Consider the following 19243-nt stretch of genomic DNA (forward strand, 5'->3'; position numbering starts at 1 on the left):
CCTCAGGGCAATCAGCCATCCAGGGGGACAGAGAGGGAGTGACCAATAGATCACTCCTGGGGTGAGCCACAGCCCAGTGCACGTGTTCCAGGCCAGTGTTACCCCAGAGCAGCCTTTCCTTCTACTGGGAGAAGTCAACATGGGGGCGGAAGAGACCTGGAGGAGCCCCCTTTATCTGGACCCTGCTGTACAGCGAGCCCTCGGTGTCTTTAGCTGATGGGATGGCGCATGTGGAGTGTGTGGTGTAAGTGATACACAGGGGTGGACTGTGTAGGAGGCCGGTGACGTCATGCATGGGGTAAACCAACGTTGGGGGTAGGTCTGCACTGCCTGGTGCAACCTACAGTCAGAGGTCAGGGCACTGTGGAGAGGGACCACGGCCTCCAAGCCACAGGACACTTCAGACAGCTCCCTCCTGCCGCCCCCGGAAGTACTGAAGCAGACATCCTGCAGCCCCTGGAAGTACTGAAGCAGACACCCCGGGAGCGCTGGGTAAATCCTCCATCCTGCAGAGGTACTGAAGCAGACATCCGGGAGCTCTGGGTAAATCCTCCATCGTGCAGCCCCTGGAAGTACTGAAGCAGACACCCCGGGAGCGCTGGGTAAATCCTCCATCCTGCAGAAGTACTAAAGCAGGCACCCTGCAGCCCCCGGAAGTACTGAAGCAGACACCCTGGGAGCTCTGGGTAAATCCTCCATCCTGCAGCCCCTGGAAGAACTGAAGCAGACACCCTGGGAGCTCTGGGTAAATCCTCCATCCTACAGCCCCTGGAAGTACTGAAGCAGACACCCTGGGAGCTCTGGGTACATCCTCCATCCTGCAGCCCCTGGAGGTACTGAAGCAGACACCCTGGGAGCTCTGGGTAAATCCTCCACCCAGCAGCGTCTGGAAGCACTGAAGCAGACACCCTGAGAGCTCTGGGTAAATCCCCCCTCCTGCTGCCCCTTGCAGTACTGAAGTAGACACCCTGGGAGCTCTGGGTAAATCCTCCATCCTGCAGCCCCTGGAAGTACTGAAGCAGACACCCTGGGAGCTCAGGGTAAATCCTCCACCCTGCAGCCCCTGGAAGTACTGCAGCAGACATCCTGGGAGCTCTGGGTAAATCCTCCATCCTTCCGCCCCTTGAAGTACTGAAGCAGACACCGGGAGCTCTGGATAAATCCTCCATCCTGTAGCCCCTGGAAGTACTGAAGCAGACACCCAGGAGCTCTGGGTAAATCCTCCATCCTGCAGCCTCTGGAAGTAGTGAAGCAGACACCCTGAGAACTCTGGATAAATCCTCCATCCTGCAGCCCCTGGAAGAACTGAAGCAGACACCCTGGGAGCTCTGGGTAAATCCTCCATCCTGCAGCCCCTGGAACTACTGAAGCAGACACCCCGGAAGCTCTGGGTAAATCCTCCATCCTGCAGCCCCTGGAAGTACTGGAGCAGACACCCTGCAGCCCCTTGAAGTACTGAAGCAGACACCCCGGGAGCGCTGGGTAAATCCTCCATCCTGCAGAAGTACTGAAGCAGACACCCTGCAGCCCCCGGAAGTACTGAAGCAGACACCCTGAGAGCTCTGGGTAAATCCTCCCTCCTGCAGCCCCTGGAAGACCTGAAGCAGACACCCTGGGAGCTCTGGGTAAATCCTCCATCCTACAGCCCCTGGAAGTACTGAAGCAGACACCCTGGGAGCTCTGGGTACATCCTCCATCCTGCAGCCCCTGGAGGTACTGCAGCAGACACCCTGGGAGCTCTGGGTAAATCCTACACCCAGCAGCTTCTGGAAGTACTGAAGCAGACACCCTGAGAGCTCTGGGTAAATCCCCCCTCCTGCTGCCCCTTGCAGTACTGAAGTAGACACCCTGGGAGCTCTGGGTAAATCCTCCATCCTGCAGCCCCTGGAAGTACTGAAACAGACACCCTGAGTGCGATGGGTAAATCCTCCATCCTGCAGCCCCTGAAAGTACTGAAGCAAACACCCGGGAGCTCTGGGTAAATCCTCCATCCTTCAGCCCCTGGAAGTACTGAAGCAGACACCCTGAGAACGATGGGTAAATCCTCCATCCTGCAGCCCCTGGAAGTACTGAAGCAGACACCCTGGGAGCTCTGGGTAAATCCTCCATCCTGCAGCCCCTGGAAGTACTGAAGCAGACACCCTGGGAGCTCTGGGTAAATCCTCCATCCTGCAGCCCCTTGAAGTACTGAAGCAGACACCCGGGAGCTCTGGATAAATCCTCCATCCTGCAGCCCCTGGAAGTACTGAAGCAGACACCAAGGAGCTCTGGGTAAATCCTCCATCCTGCAGCCTCTGGAAGTAGTGAAGCAGACACCCTGAGAGCTCTGGGTAAATCCTCCATCCTGCAGCCCCTGGAAGTACTGAAGCAGACACCCGGGAGCTCTGGATAAATCCTCCATCCTGCAGCCCCTGGAAGAACTGAAGCAAACACCCTGGGAGCTCTGGGTAAATCCTCCATCCTGCAGGCCCTGGAACTACTGAAGCAGACACCCCGGAAGCTCTGGGTAAATCCTCCATCCTGCAGCCCCTGGAAGTACTGAAGCAGACACCCAGGAGCTCTGGGTAAATCCTACCCCGGGAGCTCTATGTAAATCCTCCACCCTTCAGCCCCTGGAAGTACTGAAGCAGACACCCGGGAGCTCTGGGTAAATCCTCCATCCTGCAGCCCCTGGAAGAACTGAAGCAGACACCCTGGGAGCTCTGGGTAAATCCTCCACCCTGCAGCCCCTGGAAGTCCTGAAGCAGAAACCCGGGGAGCTCTGGGTAAATCCTCCATCCCGCAGCCCCTGGAAGTACTGAAGCAGACACCCAGGAGCTCTGGGTAAATCCTCCATCCTGCAGCCCCTGGAAGAACTGAAGCAGACACCCTGGGAGCTCTGGGTAAATCCTCCACCCTGCAGCCCTTGGAAGTCCTGAAGCAGAAACCCGGGGAGCTCTGGGTAAATCCTCCATCCCGCAGCCCCTGGAAGTACTGACGCAGACACCCTGGGAGCTCTGGGTAAATACTCCATCCTGCAGCCCCTGGAAGTACTGAAGCAGACACCCTGATAAATCCTCCATCCTGCAGCTCCTGAAAGTACTGAAGCAGACACCCGGGAGCTCTGTGTAAATCCCCCATCCTGCAGCCCCTGGCAGTACTGAAGCAGACACCCTGGGAGCTCAGGGTAAATCCTCCATCCTGCAGCCCCTGGAAGTACTGAAGCAGACACCCTGCAGCCCCTGGAAGTACTGAAGCAGACACCCTGGGAGCTCTGGGTAAATCCTCCATCCTGCAGCCCCTCGAAGTACTGAAGCAGACACCCTGGGAGCTCTGGGTAAATACTCCATCCTGCAGCCCTTGGAAGTACTGAAGCAGACTCCCAGGAACTCTGGGTAAATCCTCCATCCTGCAGCCCCTGGAAGTACTGAAGCAGACACCCGGGAGCTCTGGGTAAATCCTCCATCCTGCAGCCCCTGGAAGTACTGAAGCAGACACCTGGGAGCTCTGGGTAAATCCTCCATCCTGCAGCCCCTGGAAGTATTGAAGCAGACCCCCTGGGTGCTCTGGGTAAACCCTCCATCCTGCAGCCCCTGGAAGTACTGAAGCAGACACCCTGCAGCCCCTAGAAGTACTGAAGCAGACACCCAGGAGCTCTGGGTAAATCCTCCATCCTGCAGCCCCTCGAAGTACTGAAGCAGACACCCTGGGAGCTCTGGGTAAATACTCCATCCTGCAGCCCTTGGAAGTACTGAAGCAGACTCCCAGGAACTCTGGGTAAATCCTCCATCCTGCAGCCCCTGGAAGTACTGAAGCAGACACCTGGGAGCTCTGGGTAAATCCTCCATCCTGCAGCCCCTGGAAGTACTGAAGCAGCCACCTGGGAGCTCTGGGTACATCCTCCATCCTGCAGCCCCTGGAAGTACTGAAGCAGACCCCCTGGGTGCTCTGGATAAACCATCCATCCTGCAGCCCCTGGAAGTACTGAAGCAGACACCCTGCAGCCCCTGGAAGTCCTGAAGCAGACACCCAGGAGCTCTGGGTAAATCCTCCATCCTGCAGCCCCTGGAAGTACTGAAGCAGACCCCCTGGGTGCTCTGGATAAACCATCCATCCTGCAGCCACTGGAAGTACTGAAGCAGACACCCTGCAGCCCCTGGAAGTCCTGAAGCAGACACCCAGGAGCTCTGGGTAAATCCTCCATCCTGCAGCCCCTGGAAGAACTGAAGCAGACACCCTGGGAGCTCTGGGTAAATCCTCCATCCTGCAGCCCCTGGAACTACTGAAGCAGACACCCCAGAAGCTCTGGGTAAATCCTCCATCCTGTAGCCCCTGGAAGTACTGAAGCAGACACCCAGGAGCTCTGGGTAAATCTTACCCCGGGAGCTCTATGTAAATCCTCCACCCTGCAGCCCCTGGAAGTACTGAAGCAGACACCTGGGAGCTCTGGGTAAATCCTCCATCCTGCAGCCCCTGGAAGAACTGAAGCAGACACCCTGGGAGCTCTGGGTAAATCCTCCACACTGCAGCCCCTGGAAGTCCTGAAGCAGAAACCCGGGGAGCTCTGGGTAAATCCTCCATCCTGCAGCCCCTGGAAGTAGTGAAGCAGACACCCAGGAGCTCTGGGTAAATCCTACCCCGGGAGCTCTGGGTAAATCCTCCACCCTGCAGCCCCTGGAAGTACTGAAGCAGACACCCGGGAGCTCTGGGTAAATCCTCCATCCTGCAGCCCCTGGAAGAACTGAAGCAGACACCCTGGGAGCTCTGGGTAAATACTCCATCCTGCAGCCCCTGGAAGTACTGAAGCAGACACCCTGATAAATCCTCCATCCTGCAGCTCCTGAAAGTACTGAAGCAGACACCCGGGAGCTCTGGGTAAATCCCCCATCCTGCAGCCCCTGGCAGTACTGAAGCAGACACCCTGGGAGCTCAGGGTAAATCCTCCATCCTGCAGCCCCTGGAAGTACTGAAGCAGACACCCTGCAGCCCCTGGAAGTACTGAAGCAGACACCCTGGGAGCTCTGGGTAAATCCTCCATCCTGCAGCCCCTCGAAGTACTGAAGCAGACACCCTGGGAGCTCTGGGTAAATACTCCATCCTGCAGCCCTTGGAAGTACTGAAGCAGACTCCCGGGAACTCTGGGTAAATCCTCCATCCTGCAGCCCCTGGAAGTACTGAAGCAGACACCCGGGAGCTCTGGGTAAATCCTCCATCCTGCAGCCCCTGGAAGTACTGAAGCAGACACCTGGGAGCTCTGGGTAAATCCTCCATCCTGCAGCCCCTGGAAGTACTGAAGCAGACCCCCTGGGTGCTCTGGGTAAACCCTCCATCCTGCAGCCCCTGGAAGTACTGAAGCAGACAGCCTGCAGCCCCTGGAAGTACTGAAGCAGACACCCAGGAGTTCTGGGTAAATCCTCCATCCTGCAGCCCCTCGAAGTATTGAAGCAGACACCCTGGGAGCTCTGGGTAAATACTCCATCCTGCAGCCCTTGGAAGTACTGAAGCAGACTCCCAGGAACTCTGGGTAAATCCTCCATCCTGCAGCCCCTGGAAGTACTGAAGCAGACACCCGGGAGCTCTGGGTAAATCCTCCATCCTGCAGCCCCTGGAAGTACTGAAGCAGCCACCCTGGGAGCTCTAGGTAAATCCTCCATCCTGCAGCCCCTGGAAGTACTGAAGCAGACCCCCTGGGTGCTCTGGGTAATCCCTCCATTCTGCAGCCCCTGGAAGTACTGAAGCAGACACCCTGCAGCCCCTGGAAGTCCTGAAGCAGTCACCCAGGAGCTCTGGGTAAATCCTCCATCCTGCAGCCCCTGGAAGTACTGAAGCAGACACCCTGCAGCCCCTGGAAGTACTGAAGCAGACACCATGCAGCCCCTGGAAGTACTGAAGCAGACACCCTGCAGCCCCTGGAAGTACTGAAGCAGTCACCCTGGGGAGCTATGGGTAAATGCTGCTGCCGCAACCATGTGTGACGTCAATAGTGTCAATGCAGCTTAGATTCTGAATCCAATTTTCCTTCGGTCCTTTAAAGAGAAAAATGCAAGCTTTGTGACTAAGAGGGGGCAAGGACTGTTCAACAAGGTTTGCACCCCCAAATATCACTATCTCTACACAAAGGAAGCCTTGTCAGGCACAGTGGGAAACCCCAGAGGTCCACGCATCTGTTTAATGGCCAGATCTATTGAAAAAACACCACAACTATGGAACCATAGGGCCTGATTTAGATCTCGGTGGACGGGTTACTCTAACAGCGGTGACGGCAGCCCGTCCGCTGAAGTATAAATACCATTATGTCCTATGGGATTTATATTTCCGCAGACGGGCTATCTGTCAACGTCTCGATGGAGCAACCCGTCCACTGAAATCTAAATCCGACCCCAAATATTGTCTAAAAGAAATCCACTTCGACAAGAGTCTCTTTACCTCATCCAGTGACCCCCATCAAATCACAAGCCCTCGGTGTATCAAACCCTGAGCTGTGATCACCCCCAGAATCCACACATATCTCTCCACTCTAACACACAGCGCCCCGGCTGGCAACACCCCAAGGTGCATCCAGGGTGACTCCATCCACACTGCTTCAACCACTAACCCTGGGCAGCTGCAGCTCTAAAATCAGCTTCTGAAAAAGCATCTTCCTCTCCAAGGAAAGTGAAACCATTTCTTCCAGAAAGTGCACTCAGAACAGTTGTTCAAGCTTCTGTACTCTCGCATATGGACAGTGTAATCCCTACCTCAGTGCTTTCCAAACTTTTTAGAACAAAGCTTCATGAGCCACCTAGATTTAATGGACATCAGACAGGCACATTTGACCATGTCCATTAAGCATCGGGTGATAGGTCATGGTCATTTACATACAGTGCACTTTCCATTGAAATGACCACTATATTCCCACACACATAAGTTTCACTGATAAAACTATACAACACACAAATGATATGTGTGGAAACCGGGTTTCAGTGAATATTTATTATTTGTGCAGCACCAAGTAAAGGGTCTTGATGTATTTTGATTCTATCAGACTCTTTGCTTCCATGACTTTTCAGAACTACAGTGAAGTGCTTCATTTTTCCTCTCCTAACTGCTGAATGTATGTGTTCATTTAAAGGTATTTACATTTTGTTAGGTCTTACAAAAAAACAACATCCTACAGCCTTTCTTTCACTCTTTGAAGCGCACAAAATGTTACAAGATAAATACAGAACTTCAAACCATCTTTATTTATTGCTTGGACTTTCACTATCCACCAAAATCTGCTCATCACCCAGACTTTGGGAAACACTGCCCTACTCCATGGCCTCCCAGGCTCCACAGTGACACCACTTATGGGCATCTTATGTGACGCAGCACAACTTATCCAGGGCCTGAAGAACTATGGTAACAGTGAAGACAGGGGTGTGGGAGGACAGGGGAAAGACAGGGAGAGAAAACAGCCCCTTCAGTGCACTGCAAAGCAAACTCTACATCAAGAGAGGAAGGATGCACAATCCAAACAGAACACCATGAGGTCAAGATGCTCCTGGGCGAGGCAAACACAAGAACAGGAAGGCCACGGGACAAGAGATAAAGAATAAAGTCATCCCACCATAAGCGAGTGGCTGACTCCAAAGGCCACTTGGTACATGCGATGTATTGCAAATAAAATAGGTCTTGCCAACATACAGCTAAAGCAGTCAGTAGCGGAGACCTAAAAAGGAGACTAGAACCATCCATGGTTTACGTCACCAGCAGTTCGCTTTGTTTCTCTTTTATTCCACCTCATTATAGATGGGAGTTCTCCATCTTTTGTTTGTTTCTACTACGTGAGAGTAGGCAGGGGCATCTTGAGGATTTTGGGGGTCCATGGCCAAATGTATTTTATGGGCCCCTGTCAGAACAGCTTTGAATTTATGATCCAGGTTCAGCTCTTCCATGCCTCTTTGGCCAGGTCGCTGGCAGTGCACAGGCACACTAGTCCAAAGGATGTGTTTACATTAATATTCTAGGTTAGTGACGTGTGTTTTCAATATTGGACACAGCAGCAGCAGTTCACTAATATTACTCAGATACTCTCCTGACCCCTCTCATTTCTCATCTGTCAGGTCCTCTTCTGATCTGAAGGAAACTTTTCATGGATGTTGCATTAAACATAAACACAACATTTCTCTGCAAAATGTCTGTGCTAGATTCTCGCACATCATTCACATTAAACATAGAAAGGAAAACGGTATTTAAGACAATTTGCATGAGATTGATTCAGGGTCATCAGTGCAGGACTCTGCAGAACAGAGCTGGCTCTAGCAGGGTGCCCCCTGAAAGGCGGGGGCCACGGGCCACAACCCACTTTGCACATTCCTAAAACCTTTCTGACAGTAGGTGGTGAACGCAAGAGTCAATGGCATCCATCAAGGGGCAGATGGACTATACAAGTGACACCTGTGGGCTTTACATGGCCACACCTGAGGCAAACCTTCCGCAAGCATGGACCTTTGTCGTCCCAAAGAGATTGGACAACCTCAGCTAGCGTTTACTCAGCATGAGGGAGCCCACCATCCAGCCGTTGATGCCTTAAGGACAGACAACGTCTGTCTAGAGGACCACCCTGTGTCAACTAGCCGGACCTTCATTCGTGTCAGATCCAGCAGCAGGCAAGGTCAGACGGGCGAAGCTCTCGAGGGCCATGTTAGGAACTCTCTGGGCTCTTCGGTCTGCACTAGTACAGAGTGTGCTGACTGGGGAAGCTCTCAAGGAACTCTCTGGGCCCTTGGGTCTGCACTAGTACAGAGAGCTGAGATTGGGAGACCTCTCAAGGAACTCTCTGGGCCCCTGGGTCTGCACTAGTACAGAGTGCTGAGACTGGGAGAGCTCTCAAGGAACTCTCCGGGCCCTTGGGTCTGCACTAGTACAGAGTGCTGAGACTGGGAGAGCTCTCAAGGAACTCTCCGGGCCCTTGGGTCTGCACTAGTACAGAGAGCTGAGATTGGGAGACCTCTCAAGGAACTCTCCGGGCCCCTGGGTCTGCACTAGTACAGAGTGCTGAGACCGGGGAAGCTCTCAAGGAACTCTCTGGGCTCTTGGGTCTGCACTAGTACAGAGTGCTCAGACTGGGGAAGCTCTCAAGGAACTCTCTGGGCCCTTGGGTCTGCACTAGTACAGAGTGCTGAGACCGGGGAAGCTCTCAAGGAACTCTCTGGGCTCTTGGGTCTGCACTAGTACAGAGTGCTGAGACTGGGAGAGCTCTCAAGGAACTCTCTGGGCCCCTGGGCCTGCACTAGTACACAGTGCTCAGACTGGGGAAGCTCTCAAGGAACTCTCTGGGCCCTTGGGTCTGCACTAGTACAGAGTGCTGAGACCGGGGAAGCTCTCAAGGAACTCTCTGGGCTCTTGGGTCTGCACTAGTACAGAGTGCTGAGACTGGGAGAGCTCTCAAGGAACTCTCTGGGCATCACAAGCTGTCACACCAAGTACATACCTCTTAGACTAAGGAGGGGGGGGGGACAAGGAGAGGGTACATGTCTCACCAGCAGGAGCTGAAGGCATCCAATCATCTTGGGGTGCAGGTAGAAAGGCCTGTACTTAGGACTATTAACCAGCTGCCACTCACCGGAAGTCATATCATGGCCTGGGCATACCTAGCCCATCTCCAGGAGCTTCTGATCAAGCGCCTCCCGGCGTCGGTTTCAGCACCAAGCGCTGTATGAGTGAAGTCATAAGCTCATGCAGTGGGGGCAGGACTGACTCCACCTTTCATCAGTCTAAGGGCGAAAGGTAAGTACTACCGCACTGAGGATCGTGTTTCAACACTCCAGTGACGTTGTAAATGATTAAAAAAACAATATATCATGGTACCCCATCACTACAATAACGCTTCCAAAACGTCAGATTATTTAGGTGGACATTGGCTTACCTGGGGGTCTGAAAACAGCAGCCCGGTGTCCTGGTGGGATATGATCGCCGCGTTCCCCGGGATGTTCCTGGCCAGCACGGGCACCCCCAGATCCATGGCCTACACGGGGGGTGGAACGGAGGCAGAGATCAGACATGTTTACAAGCAGCGTGTGACATACCTGTCACTTGTCTATACAGGGGGACCCTGCCCCAACCCAAGGTCTGAAGGCCAGGAGGCACTCCCCCCCCATGAATCACCCCAGCCATCACCCCAATAATGGGGGCACGTGTAACAGTATGAGACACGCACGTGACGTGCATCAAGATTTCACTCTTCAAACATAGAACTATTGAGATTATCAGGGGTGGAACTAGCACCAGCCTAAACATCCCCTGCAGTTCTCTGCGACGGGGCAGAACCCCAGGGGGTGGGAGGCTTGTTTACATACTGGGGTATCTCATCCGTGGCCCCTCACAACTGCCCCTAAAAGGTAGCGCTGTTATCATATATCTAGATCATGTTTACAGAGGTGTTTCTATAGTGCCGTGCTGCCATCAGTGTGGCCTCGCAGCGCTGTAATGTAGCCTGCACCCTACTTTACGCAAGTATTATTTTTTAGGGTGATGACAAATCCGTCCACGGAGGGCCGGTCTTTGGCATGGGAGAGCTGTGCCCAGGCCCAGGGCGCCAGTGCTCTGAGGGGCGCGTGGAGCTGTGCGCTTTAAGGTTAGTTACACCAAGAGCAGCGCCCTCTCTTCTTCCTCCGGCCTTGTCTGTGTCCCGGCTGTTCGTTTCTGTCTGGTTTTCCCGTTTAAAGTGTGTTATTCCTTCATTACCTTACCCTTCCATGACCCCCTCCCCCAACCCTCCGACACACACCAACAAACCATCACCTGTGTGAGGCAGCAGAGCTAGGGATGATTTAGGTGAGCGGTGGGGTGGTGGGGGCGGGGGACGATGGGTGTTTGCGTTCAGTAGGGGCGTGGATTGGCCAGTAAGATTGGAGTGGCGTACACTGGAATGAGGTGGAGTGTAATAACATACAGTGGAGCGACTTACAACGAGGTAGAGTGTAATAACATACAGTGGAGCGACGTACAACGGAAAGGTGTAGACTGGAACAGCGTACACTGGAATGGAGTGGAGTGTAATAACATACAGTGGAGCGACGTACAACGAGGTGGAGTGTAATAACATACAGTGGAGCGATGTACAACAGAAAGGTGTAGACTGGAGTGGCGTACACTGGAATGAGGTGGAGTGTAATAACATAGTGGAGCGCGGTACAACGGAAAGGTGTAGACTGGAGTGGCGTACACTGTAATGAGGTGGAGTGTAATAGCATACAGTGGAGCGACGTACAACGGAAAGGTGAAGACTGGAGTGGCATACACTGTAATGAGGTGGAGTGTAATAGCATACAGTGGAGCGACTTACAACGGAAAGGTGAAGACTGCAGTGGCGTACACTGGAATGAGGTGGAGTGTAATAACATACAGTGGAGCGACGTACAACGAGGTGGAGTGTAATAACATACAGTGGAGCGACGTACAACAGAAAGGTGTAGACTGGAGTGGCGTACACTGGAATGAGGTGGAGTGTAATAACATAGTGGAGCGCCGTACAACGGAAAGGTGAAGACTGGAGTGGCATACACTGTAATGAGGTGGAGTGTAATAGCATACCGTGGAGCGACGTACAACGGAAAGGTGAATACTGGAGTGGCGTACACTGGAATGAGGTGGAGTGTAATAACATACAGTGGAGCGACGTACAACAGAAAGGTTTAGAATGGAGTGGCGTAGACTGGAATGGGGTGGAGTGTAATAACATACAGTGGAGCGACGTACAATGGAAAGGTGTAGACTGGAGTGGCGTACACTGGAATGGGGTGGAGTGTAATAACATACAGTAGAGCGACGTACAACAGAAAGGTGTAGACTGGAGTGGCGTACACTGGAATGGGGTGTAGTGTAATAACACAGTGGAGAGACGTACAACGGAAAGGTGTAGACTGGAGTGGCGTACACTGGAATGAGGTGTAGTGTAATAACACAGTGGAGAGACGTACAACGGTGTCCTGCTATTTGATGGAGTTTGTTTTGACCAATGACTTTGTGTTTCACCACTGCGCATATTAGTTGCTCAATGTTCACCAGTAGCACATGGTATGTTTTGTTCAGTTTAGCCGCCTATGGGCTTTGACAGTGCATTAGTCTGTATTCTGCCTATTGGCTTTGACATGGCATTAGCCATTACTTTCTGTATTCAGTTGAGCCGCCTATGGGCTTTGACATTGCATTAGCCATTACATTCTGTATTCTGCCTATTGGCTTTGACATGCTGTATCCAGTCTAGCCGCCTATTGGCTTTGACATTGCATGCCTATTGACTTTGACATGATGTATTCAATTTAACTGCCTATTGACTTTGACATGCTATTAGATATTCTGCCTATGGGCTTTGACATGATATTATATATTGCATTTTGTATTCAGCTTAACTGCCTATTGGCTTTGACATGATATTCAGCTCCGCTGCCTATTGGCTTTGACATGATATTAGACATTGCATTTTATATTCAGATCAGCTGCCTATTGGCTTTGACATGATATTATATATTGCATTTTGTATTCAGCTCAGCTGCCTATTGGCTTTGACATGATATAAGACATTGCATTTTGTATTCAGCTTAGATGCCTATTGGCTTTGACATGACACTAGACATTGCATTTGATATTTAGGTTAGCTGCCTATTGCCTTTAACATGACATTGCATTTGATATTTAGGTTAGCTGCCCATTGCCTTTAACGTGGAGTTAGACATTGCAGTTGAGAATCCAAGCTGTATTTTTCCAAGCTGTGTTTTTGCACAAGAGAACCAAGATGTTTTTCTCACAGTAGACTAGACCTGATAAGAGAGGGTACATGGGTGTTTTTCTCTTCCCTCGAGCTTGGGAACAGGAGTAGTCTTGGAGACCTGGCCAGTCTCCAAAGGGCTTGCTCAGTTTCCCAGGTCTGAGGGGAGGGGGCACACCTTTGTAACGAATGTAACAGGCTGCAGAGAGTGAGATTCGAATCTGCCGGACCTCGTGCTGGAGCTTGGCGCCAGCTGCCAGCATCCCGTGTGGGTAGATGAAACTCTTTCTCGCGGCTGACAGGGGTCATCAGCTTGCAGACCTTAGAAAGATGTAGCTGTAAATAGTTCCTACACGGTGAAGTATTTGTTTTGCTTTGCATTCAATATCTTATAAATATAACCTGCTGTGTATATTGCAAACTGATATATTTTGTTTGATTAACGCGGACTGGAAAGCTACTAATTCGTCATTCATTCATAAACATTGTGGTTGGGGAAGAATAAAATAACAATAAAAGTCTTCTTTGACCTCAGAAGTGCATTTCTGTTGTGTTATGTTAGTGCTTAGAAACTAAATAAGAGGAAAGCACTACAAACGGAAAGGTGTAGACTGGAGTGGCGTACACTGGAATGAGGTGTAGTGTAATAACATACAGTGGAGCGACGTACAACGGAAAGGTCTAGACTGGAGTGGCGTACACTGGAATGAGGTGGAGTGTAATAACATACAGTGGAGCGACGTACAACGGAAAGGTTTAGAATGGAGTGGCGTAGACTGGAATGGGGTGGAGTGTAATAACATACAGTGGAGCGACGTACAACGGAAAGGTGTAGACTGGAGTGGCGTACACTGGAATGCGGTGGAGTGTAATAACATACAGTGGAGTGACGTACAACGGAAAGGTATAGACTGGAGTGGCGTAGACTGGAATGGGGTGGAGTGTAATAACATACAGTACAGTGATGTACAACGGAAAGGTGTAGACTGGAGTGGCGTAGGCTGGAATGGGGTGGAGTGTAATAACATACAGTGGAGCGACGTACAACGGAAAGGTGTAGAATGGAGTGGCGTACACTGGAATGGGGTAGAGTGTAATAACATACAGTGGAGCGACGTACAATGGAAAGGTGTAGAATGGAGTGGTACACTGGAATAGCATAGAGTGAAAAAGCATATACTGGAGTGGAATACAGTGAAGTGGCGTACACTGGAATGGGGTGGAGTGTAATCATGGAGTGGCGTACACTGGTATGGGGTGGAGTGTAATAACATACAGTGGAGCGACGTACAACGGAAAGGTGGAGACTGGAGTGGCGTACACTGGAATGGGGTGGAGTGTAATAACATACAGTGGAGCGACGTACAACGGAAAGGTGTAGAATGGAGTGGTGTACACTGGAGTGGGGTGGAGTGTAATAACATACAGTGGAGCGACGTACAATGGAAAGGTGTAGAATGGAGTGGCGTACAGTGGATTGGCACACTGGAACAGCATTGTGTGAAAAAGCATATGCTGGAGTGGAATACAGTGAAGTGGCGTACACTGGAATGGGGTGGAGTGTAATCATGGTGTGACATACACTGGAATGGGGTGCAGTGTAATAACATACAGTGGAGCGATGTACACGTAAAGGTGTAGACTGGAGTGGCGTACACTGGAATGGGGTAGAGTGTAATAACATACAGTGGAGCGACGTACAATGGAAAGGTGTAGAATGGAGTGGCGTACAGTGGAGTGGTACACTGGAACAGCATAGAGTGAAAAAGCATATACTGGAGTGGAATACAGTGAAGTGGCGTAGACTGGAATGGGGTGGAGTGTAATCATGGAGTGGCATACACTGGAATGGGGTGGAGTGTAATAACATACAGTGGAGCGACGTACAACAGAAAGGTGTAGAATGGAGTGGCGTACACTAGAATGGGGTGGAGTGTAATAACATACAGTGGAGCGACGTACAATGGAAAGGTGTAGACTGGAGTGGCGTACACTGGAATGGGGTGGAGTGTAATAACATACAGTGGAGCGACGTACAATGGAAAGGTGTAGAATGGAGTGGCGTACAGTGGAGTGGCACACTGGAACAGCATTGTGTGAAAAAGCATATGCTGGAGTGGAATACAGTGAAGTGGCGTACACTGGAATGGGGTGGAGTGTAATCATGGAGTGACATACACTAGAATGGGGTGAAGTGTAATAACATACAGTGGAGCGACGTACACGTAAAGGTGTAGACTGGAGTGGCGTACACTGGAACGGGGTGGAGTATAATAACATACAGTGGAGCGACGTACAACGGAAAGGTGTAGAATGGAGTGGCGTACAGTGGAGTGGCACACTGGAACAGCATAGAGTGCAACAGCATATACTGGAGTAGAATACAGTGAAGTGGCGTACACTGGAATGGGGTGGAGTGTAATCATGGAGTGGCGTACACTGGTATGGGGTGGAGTGTAATAACATACAGTGGAGCGACGTACAACGGAAAGGTGTAGACTGGAGTGGCGTACACTGGAACGGGGTGGAGTGTAATAACATACAGTGGAGCGATGTACAACGGAAAGGTGTAGAATGGAGTGGCGTACAGTGGAGTGGTACACTGGAACAGCATAGAGTGAAACAGCATATACTGGAGTAGAATACAGTGAAGTGGCGTACACTGGAATGGGGTGGAGTGTAATCATGGAGTGACATACACTGGAATGGGGTGCAGTGTAATAACATACAGTGGAGCGACGTACAACGGAAAGGTGTAGACTGGAGTGGCGTACACTGGAACGGGGTGGAGTGTAATAACATACAGTGGAGCGACGTACAACGGAAAGGTGTAGAATGGAGTGGCGTACAGTGGAGTCGCACACTGGAACAGCATAGAGTGAAACAGCATATACTGGAGTAGAATACAGTGAAGTGGCGTACACTGGAATGGGGTGGAGTGTAATCATGGATTGGCGTACACTGGAATGGGGTGCAGTGGAATAACATACAGTGGAGCGACGTACAACGGAAAGGTGTAGACTGGAGTGGCGTACACTGGGACGGGGTGGAGTGTAATAACATACAGTGGAGCGACGTACAATGGAAAGGTGTAGAATGGAGTGGCGTACAGTGGAGTGGTACACTGGAACAGCATAGAGTGAAACAGCATATACTGGAGTAGAATACAGTGAAGTGGCGTACACTGGAATGGGGTGGAGTGTCATCATGGAGTGGCGTACACTGGAACGGGGTGGAGTGTAATAACATACAGTGGAGCGACGTACAACGGAAAGGTGTAGAATGGAGTGGCGTACAGTGGAGTGGTACACTGGAACAGCATAGAGTGAAACAGCATATACTGGAGTAGAATACAGTGAAGTGGCGTACACTGGAATGGGGTGGAGTGTAATCATGGAGTGACATAGACTGGAATGGGGTGCAGTGTAATAACATACAGTGGAGCGACGTACAACGGAAAGGTGTAGACTGGAGTGGCGTACACTGGAACGGGGTGGAGTGTAATAACATACAGTGGAGTGACGTACAACGGAAAGGTGTAGAATGGAGTGGCGTACAGTGGAGTCGCACACTGGAACAGCATAGAGTGAAACAGCATATACTGGAGTAGAATACAGTGAAGTGGCGTACACTGGAATGGGGTGGAGTGTAATCCTGGATTGGCGTACACTGGAATGGGGTGCAGTGGAATAACATACAGTGGAGCGACGTACAACGGAAAGGTGTAGACTGGAGTGGCGTACACTGGGACGGGGTGGAGTGTAATAACATACAGTGGAGCGACGTACAATGGAAAGGTGTAGAATGGAGTGGCGTACAGTGGAGTGGTACACTGGAACAGCATAGAGTGAAACAGCATATACTGGAGTAGAATACAGTGAAGTGGCGTACACTGGAATGGGGTGGAGTGTCATCATGGAGTGGCGTACACTGGAATGGGGTGGAGTGTAATAACATACAGTGGAGCGACGTAGAACGGAAAGGTGTAGACTGGAGTGGCGTACACTGGAACAGGGTGGAGTGTAATAACATACAGTGGAGCGACGTACAACGGAAAGGTGTAGTATGGAGTGGCGTACAGTGGAATCGCACACTGGAACAGCATAGAGTGAAACAGCATATACTGGAGTAGCATATACTGGAGTGGAATACAGTGAAGTGGCGTACACTGAAGAAGCATAAAGTGGAGTCGAATTGAGCCAGATGTCGCTGTCTACTGGCATCTTCTACCAATGGAGAATGCACCTGTGTTGGTGTTTTTTAAAATTGTAACTCTTGTGGGTTTTCACAAGCAGTGAAAAGCAGCATTGTGTTACAACTCTAAAAACACCAAGACCAACGCACTCCTTTTAGCATCTCTTTCTAAACAACAGTGCACCTGTGTTGGTGTTCTTTAAAATTGTAACAGAATATGGCGGAAGGAGTTGGCGTTAGGGCCTGAGCTGCCGACTGTGGACCTGGGGAAACAGGCTCGAGTCTCGGCGCCGGCTCAACATCCTGCGATTCTGGCCAAATCACTTAAGCTCTCTGCCCCTAAAATACAAATGAACGGGCCCTTGAGTAACGTTACTGGTGCCCATATAAACCACTACAACACCTTTAAGTTGAGTTCTCACGATATATAAAAATGCAAAAAGAAATGTTGTTTTTCACAGTCTGTGAAAAGCATCATTGGCTAAACGTGGAAAAACAGCCACCACGAGAAGGAAGGGGCTACCTTTGAGCACATTATAGGACCCCCTAGTCCAGTGCCGGGGGGGCTGTGTTAAGTACATTACAATCTGCCTGTCCACACTGCCTTTTAGCACAGCAGCACAGCAAACTCTTTACTGGAGTCATGGACCCCCCAGCCCAAAGCCCCATGGGGGGGCTGTGTTAATTGTAATCAGCCTGCCATGCTCATTTTTCAGTTTTTGCAGGGCTGGCAGCTGATAGTTGCATTTACATGTTTCCCATGTTGATTTCTATGTTCTGAGGTGGGTTTGTACTTGGGCTCAAGAAGCCAAGCCTGAGCCCTGGCCCGGCTCTGGCTCATCCCATGAATTCTTGGACTCGCCGACCTCTAGGGTCAGGTTCGCTTGCAGGGGCCACACTCTCTTGCAGAGGGCCAGGATCACTTGCAGAGGGTCAGGCTCACTTGCAGAGGGTCAGGCTCAAATGCAGGGGGTCAGGCTCACTTGCAGAGGGCCAGGCTCACTTGCAGAGGGCCAGGCTCACTTGCAGAGTGTCAGGCTCGAATGCAGTGGGTAAGGTGCACTTGCAAGGCTTCAGACATGCTTGCAAGGGCTCAAGCTCACTTCCACGGGGTCAGGCTCGCTTGCAAGGGGTTAGGCTTGCTTCCAGGGGGCCAGGCTCTCTTGCAGATGGCCAGGCTCACTTGCAGAGTGTCAGGCTCGAATGCAGTGGGTAAGGTGCACTTGCAAGGCTTCAGACATGCTTGCAAGGGCACAAGCTCACTTCCACGGGGTCAGGCTCGCTTGCAAGGGGTTAGGCTTGCTTCCAGGGGGCCAGGCTCTCTTGCAGAGGGCCAGGCTCACTTGCAGAGTGTCAGACTCGAATGCAGTGGGTAAGGTGCACTTGCAAGGCTTCAGACATGCTTGCAAGGGCTCAAGCTCACTTCCACGGGGTCAGGCTCGCTTGCAAGGGGTTAGGCTTGCTTCCAGGGGGCCAGGCTCTCTTGCAGAGGGCCAGGCTCACTTGCAGAGTGTCAGGCTCGAATGCAGTGGGTAAGGTGCACTTGCAAGGCTTCAGACATGCTTGCAAGGGCTCAAGCTCACTTCCACGGAGTCAGGCTCCCTTGCAAGGGGTTAGGCTTGCTTCCACGGGGTCAGGCTCGCTTGCAGGGGCCACACTCTCTTGCAGAGGGCCAGGCTCACTTGCAGAGTGTCAGGCTCGAATGCAGTGGGTAAGGCGCACTTGCAAGGCTTCAGACATGCTTGCAAGGGCTCAAGCTCACTTCCAGGGGGCCAGGCTCACTTGCAGAGGGCCACACTCTCTTGCAGGGGCCACACTCTCTTGCAGAGGGCCTGGCTCACTTGCAGAGGGTCAGGCTCAAATGCAGGGGGTAAGGCTCACTTGCAGAGGGTCAGGCTCACTTGCAGAGGGTCAGGCTCAAATGCAGGGGGTCAGGCTCACTTGCAGAGGGCCACACTCTCTTGCAGAGGGTCAGGCTCACTTGCAGAGGGTCAGGCTCAAATGCAGGGGGTCAGGCTCACTTGCAGAGGGCCAGGCTCACTTGCAGGGGCCACGCTCTCTTGCAGAGGGTCAGGCTCGAATGCAGTGGGTAAGGCTCGAATGCAGGGGGTCAGTGTAGGGGGTTAGGCTCACTTGCAGAGGGCCAGGCTCACTTGCAGAGGGTCAGGCTCGAATGCAGGGGGTCAGGCTCGAATGCAGGGGGTAAGGCTCACTTGCAAGGCTTCAGATATGCTTGCAAGGGCTCAAGCTCACTTCCAAGGGGTCAGCCTCTCTTTCAAGGGGTCAGCCTCGCTTGCAAGGGGCTAGGCTTGCTTCCAGGGGGCCAGGCTCTCTTGCAGA

The 19243-nt window shown here is 51.8% G+C and overlaps 1 protein-coding gene across 1 annotated transcript in view; it reads right to left on the minus strand.

The window, feature by feature from the left end:
- GLT1D1 (glycosyltransferase 1 domain containing 1) overlaps positions 1-19243 on the minus strand; it is a 472314-nt gene that overhangs the window by 110795 nt on the left and 342276 nt on the right. The window contains exon 11 of the mRNA XM_069215368.1: positions 9869-9967. Within this exon, the coding sequence (XP_069071469.1) occupies positions 9869-9967 (99 nt within the window). The remainder of the gene's footprint in view (positions 1-9868; positions 9968-19243) is intronic.

The sequence above is a fragment of the Pleurodeles waltl genome, chromosome 11 (assembly GCF_031143425.1).
Source record: "Pleurodeles waltl isolate 20211129_DDA chromosome 11, aPleWal1.hap1.20221129, whole genome shotgun sequence".
In the NCBI taxonomy this organism is placed as follows: domain Eukaryota; kingdom Metazoa; phylum Chordata; class Amphibia; order Caudata; family Salamandridae; genus Pleurodeles; species Pleurodeles waltl.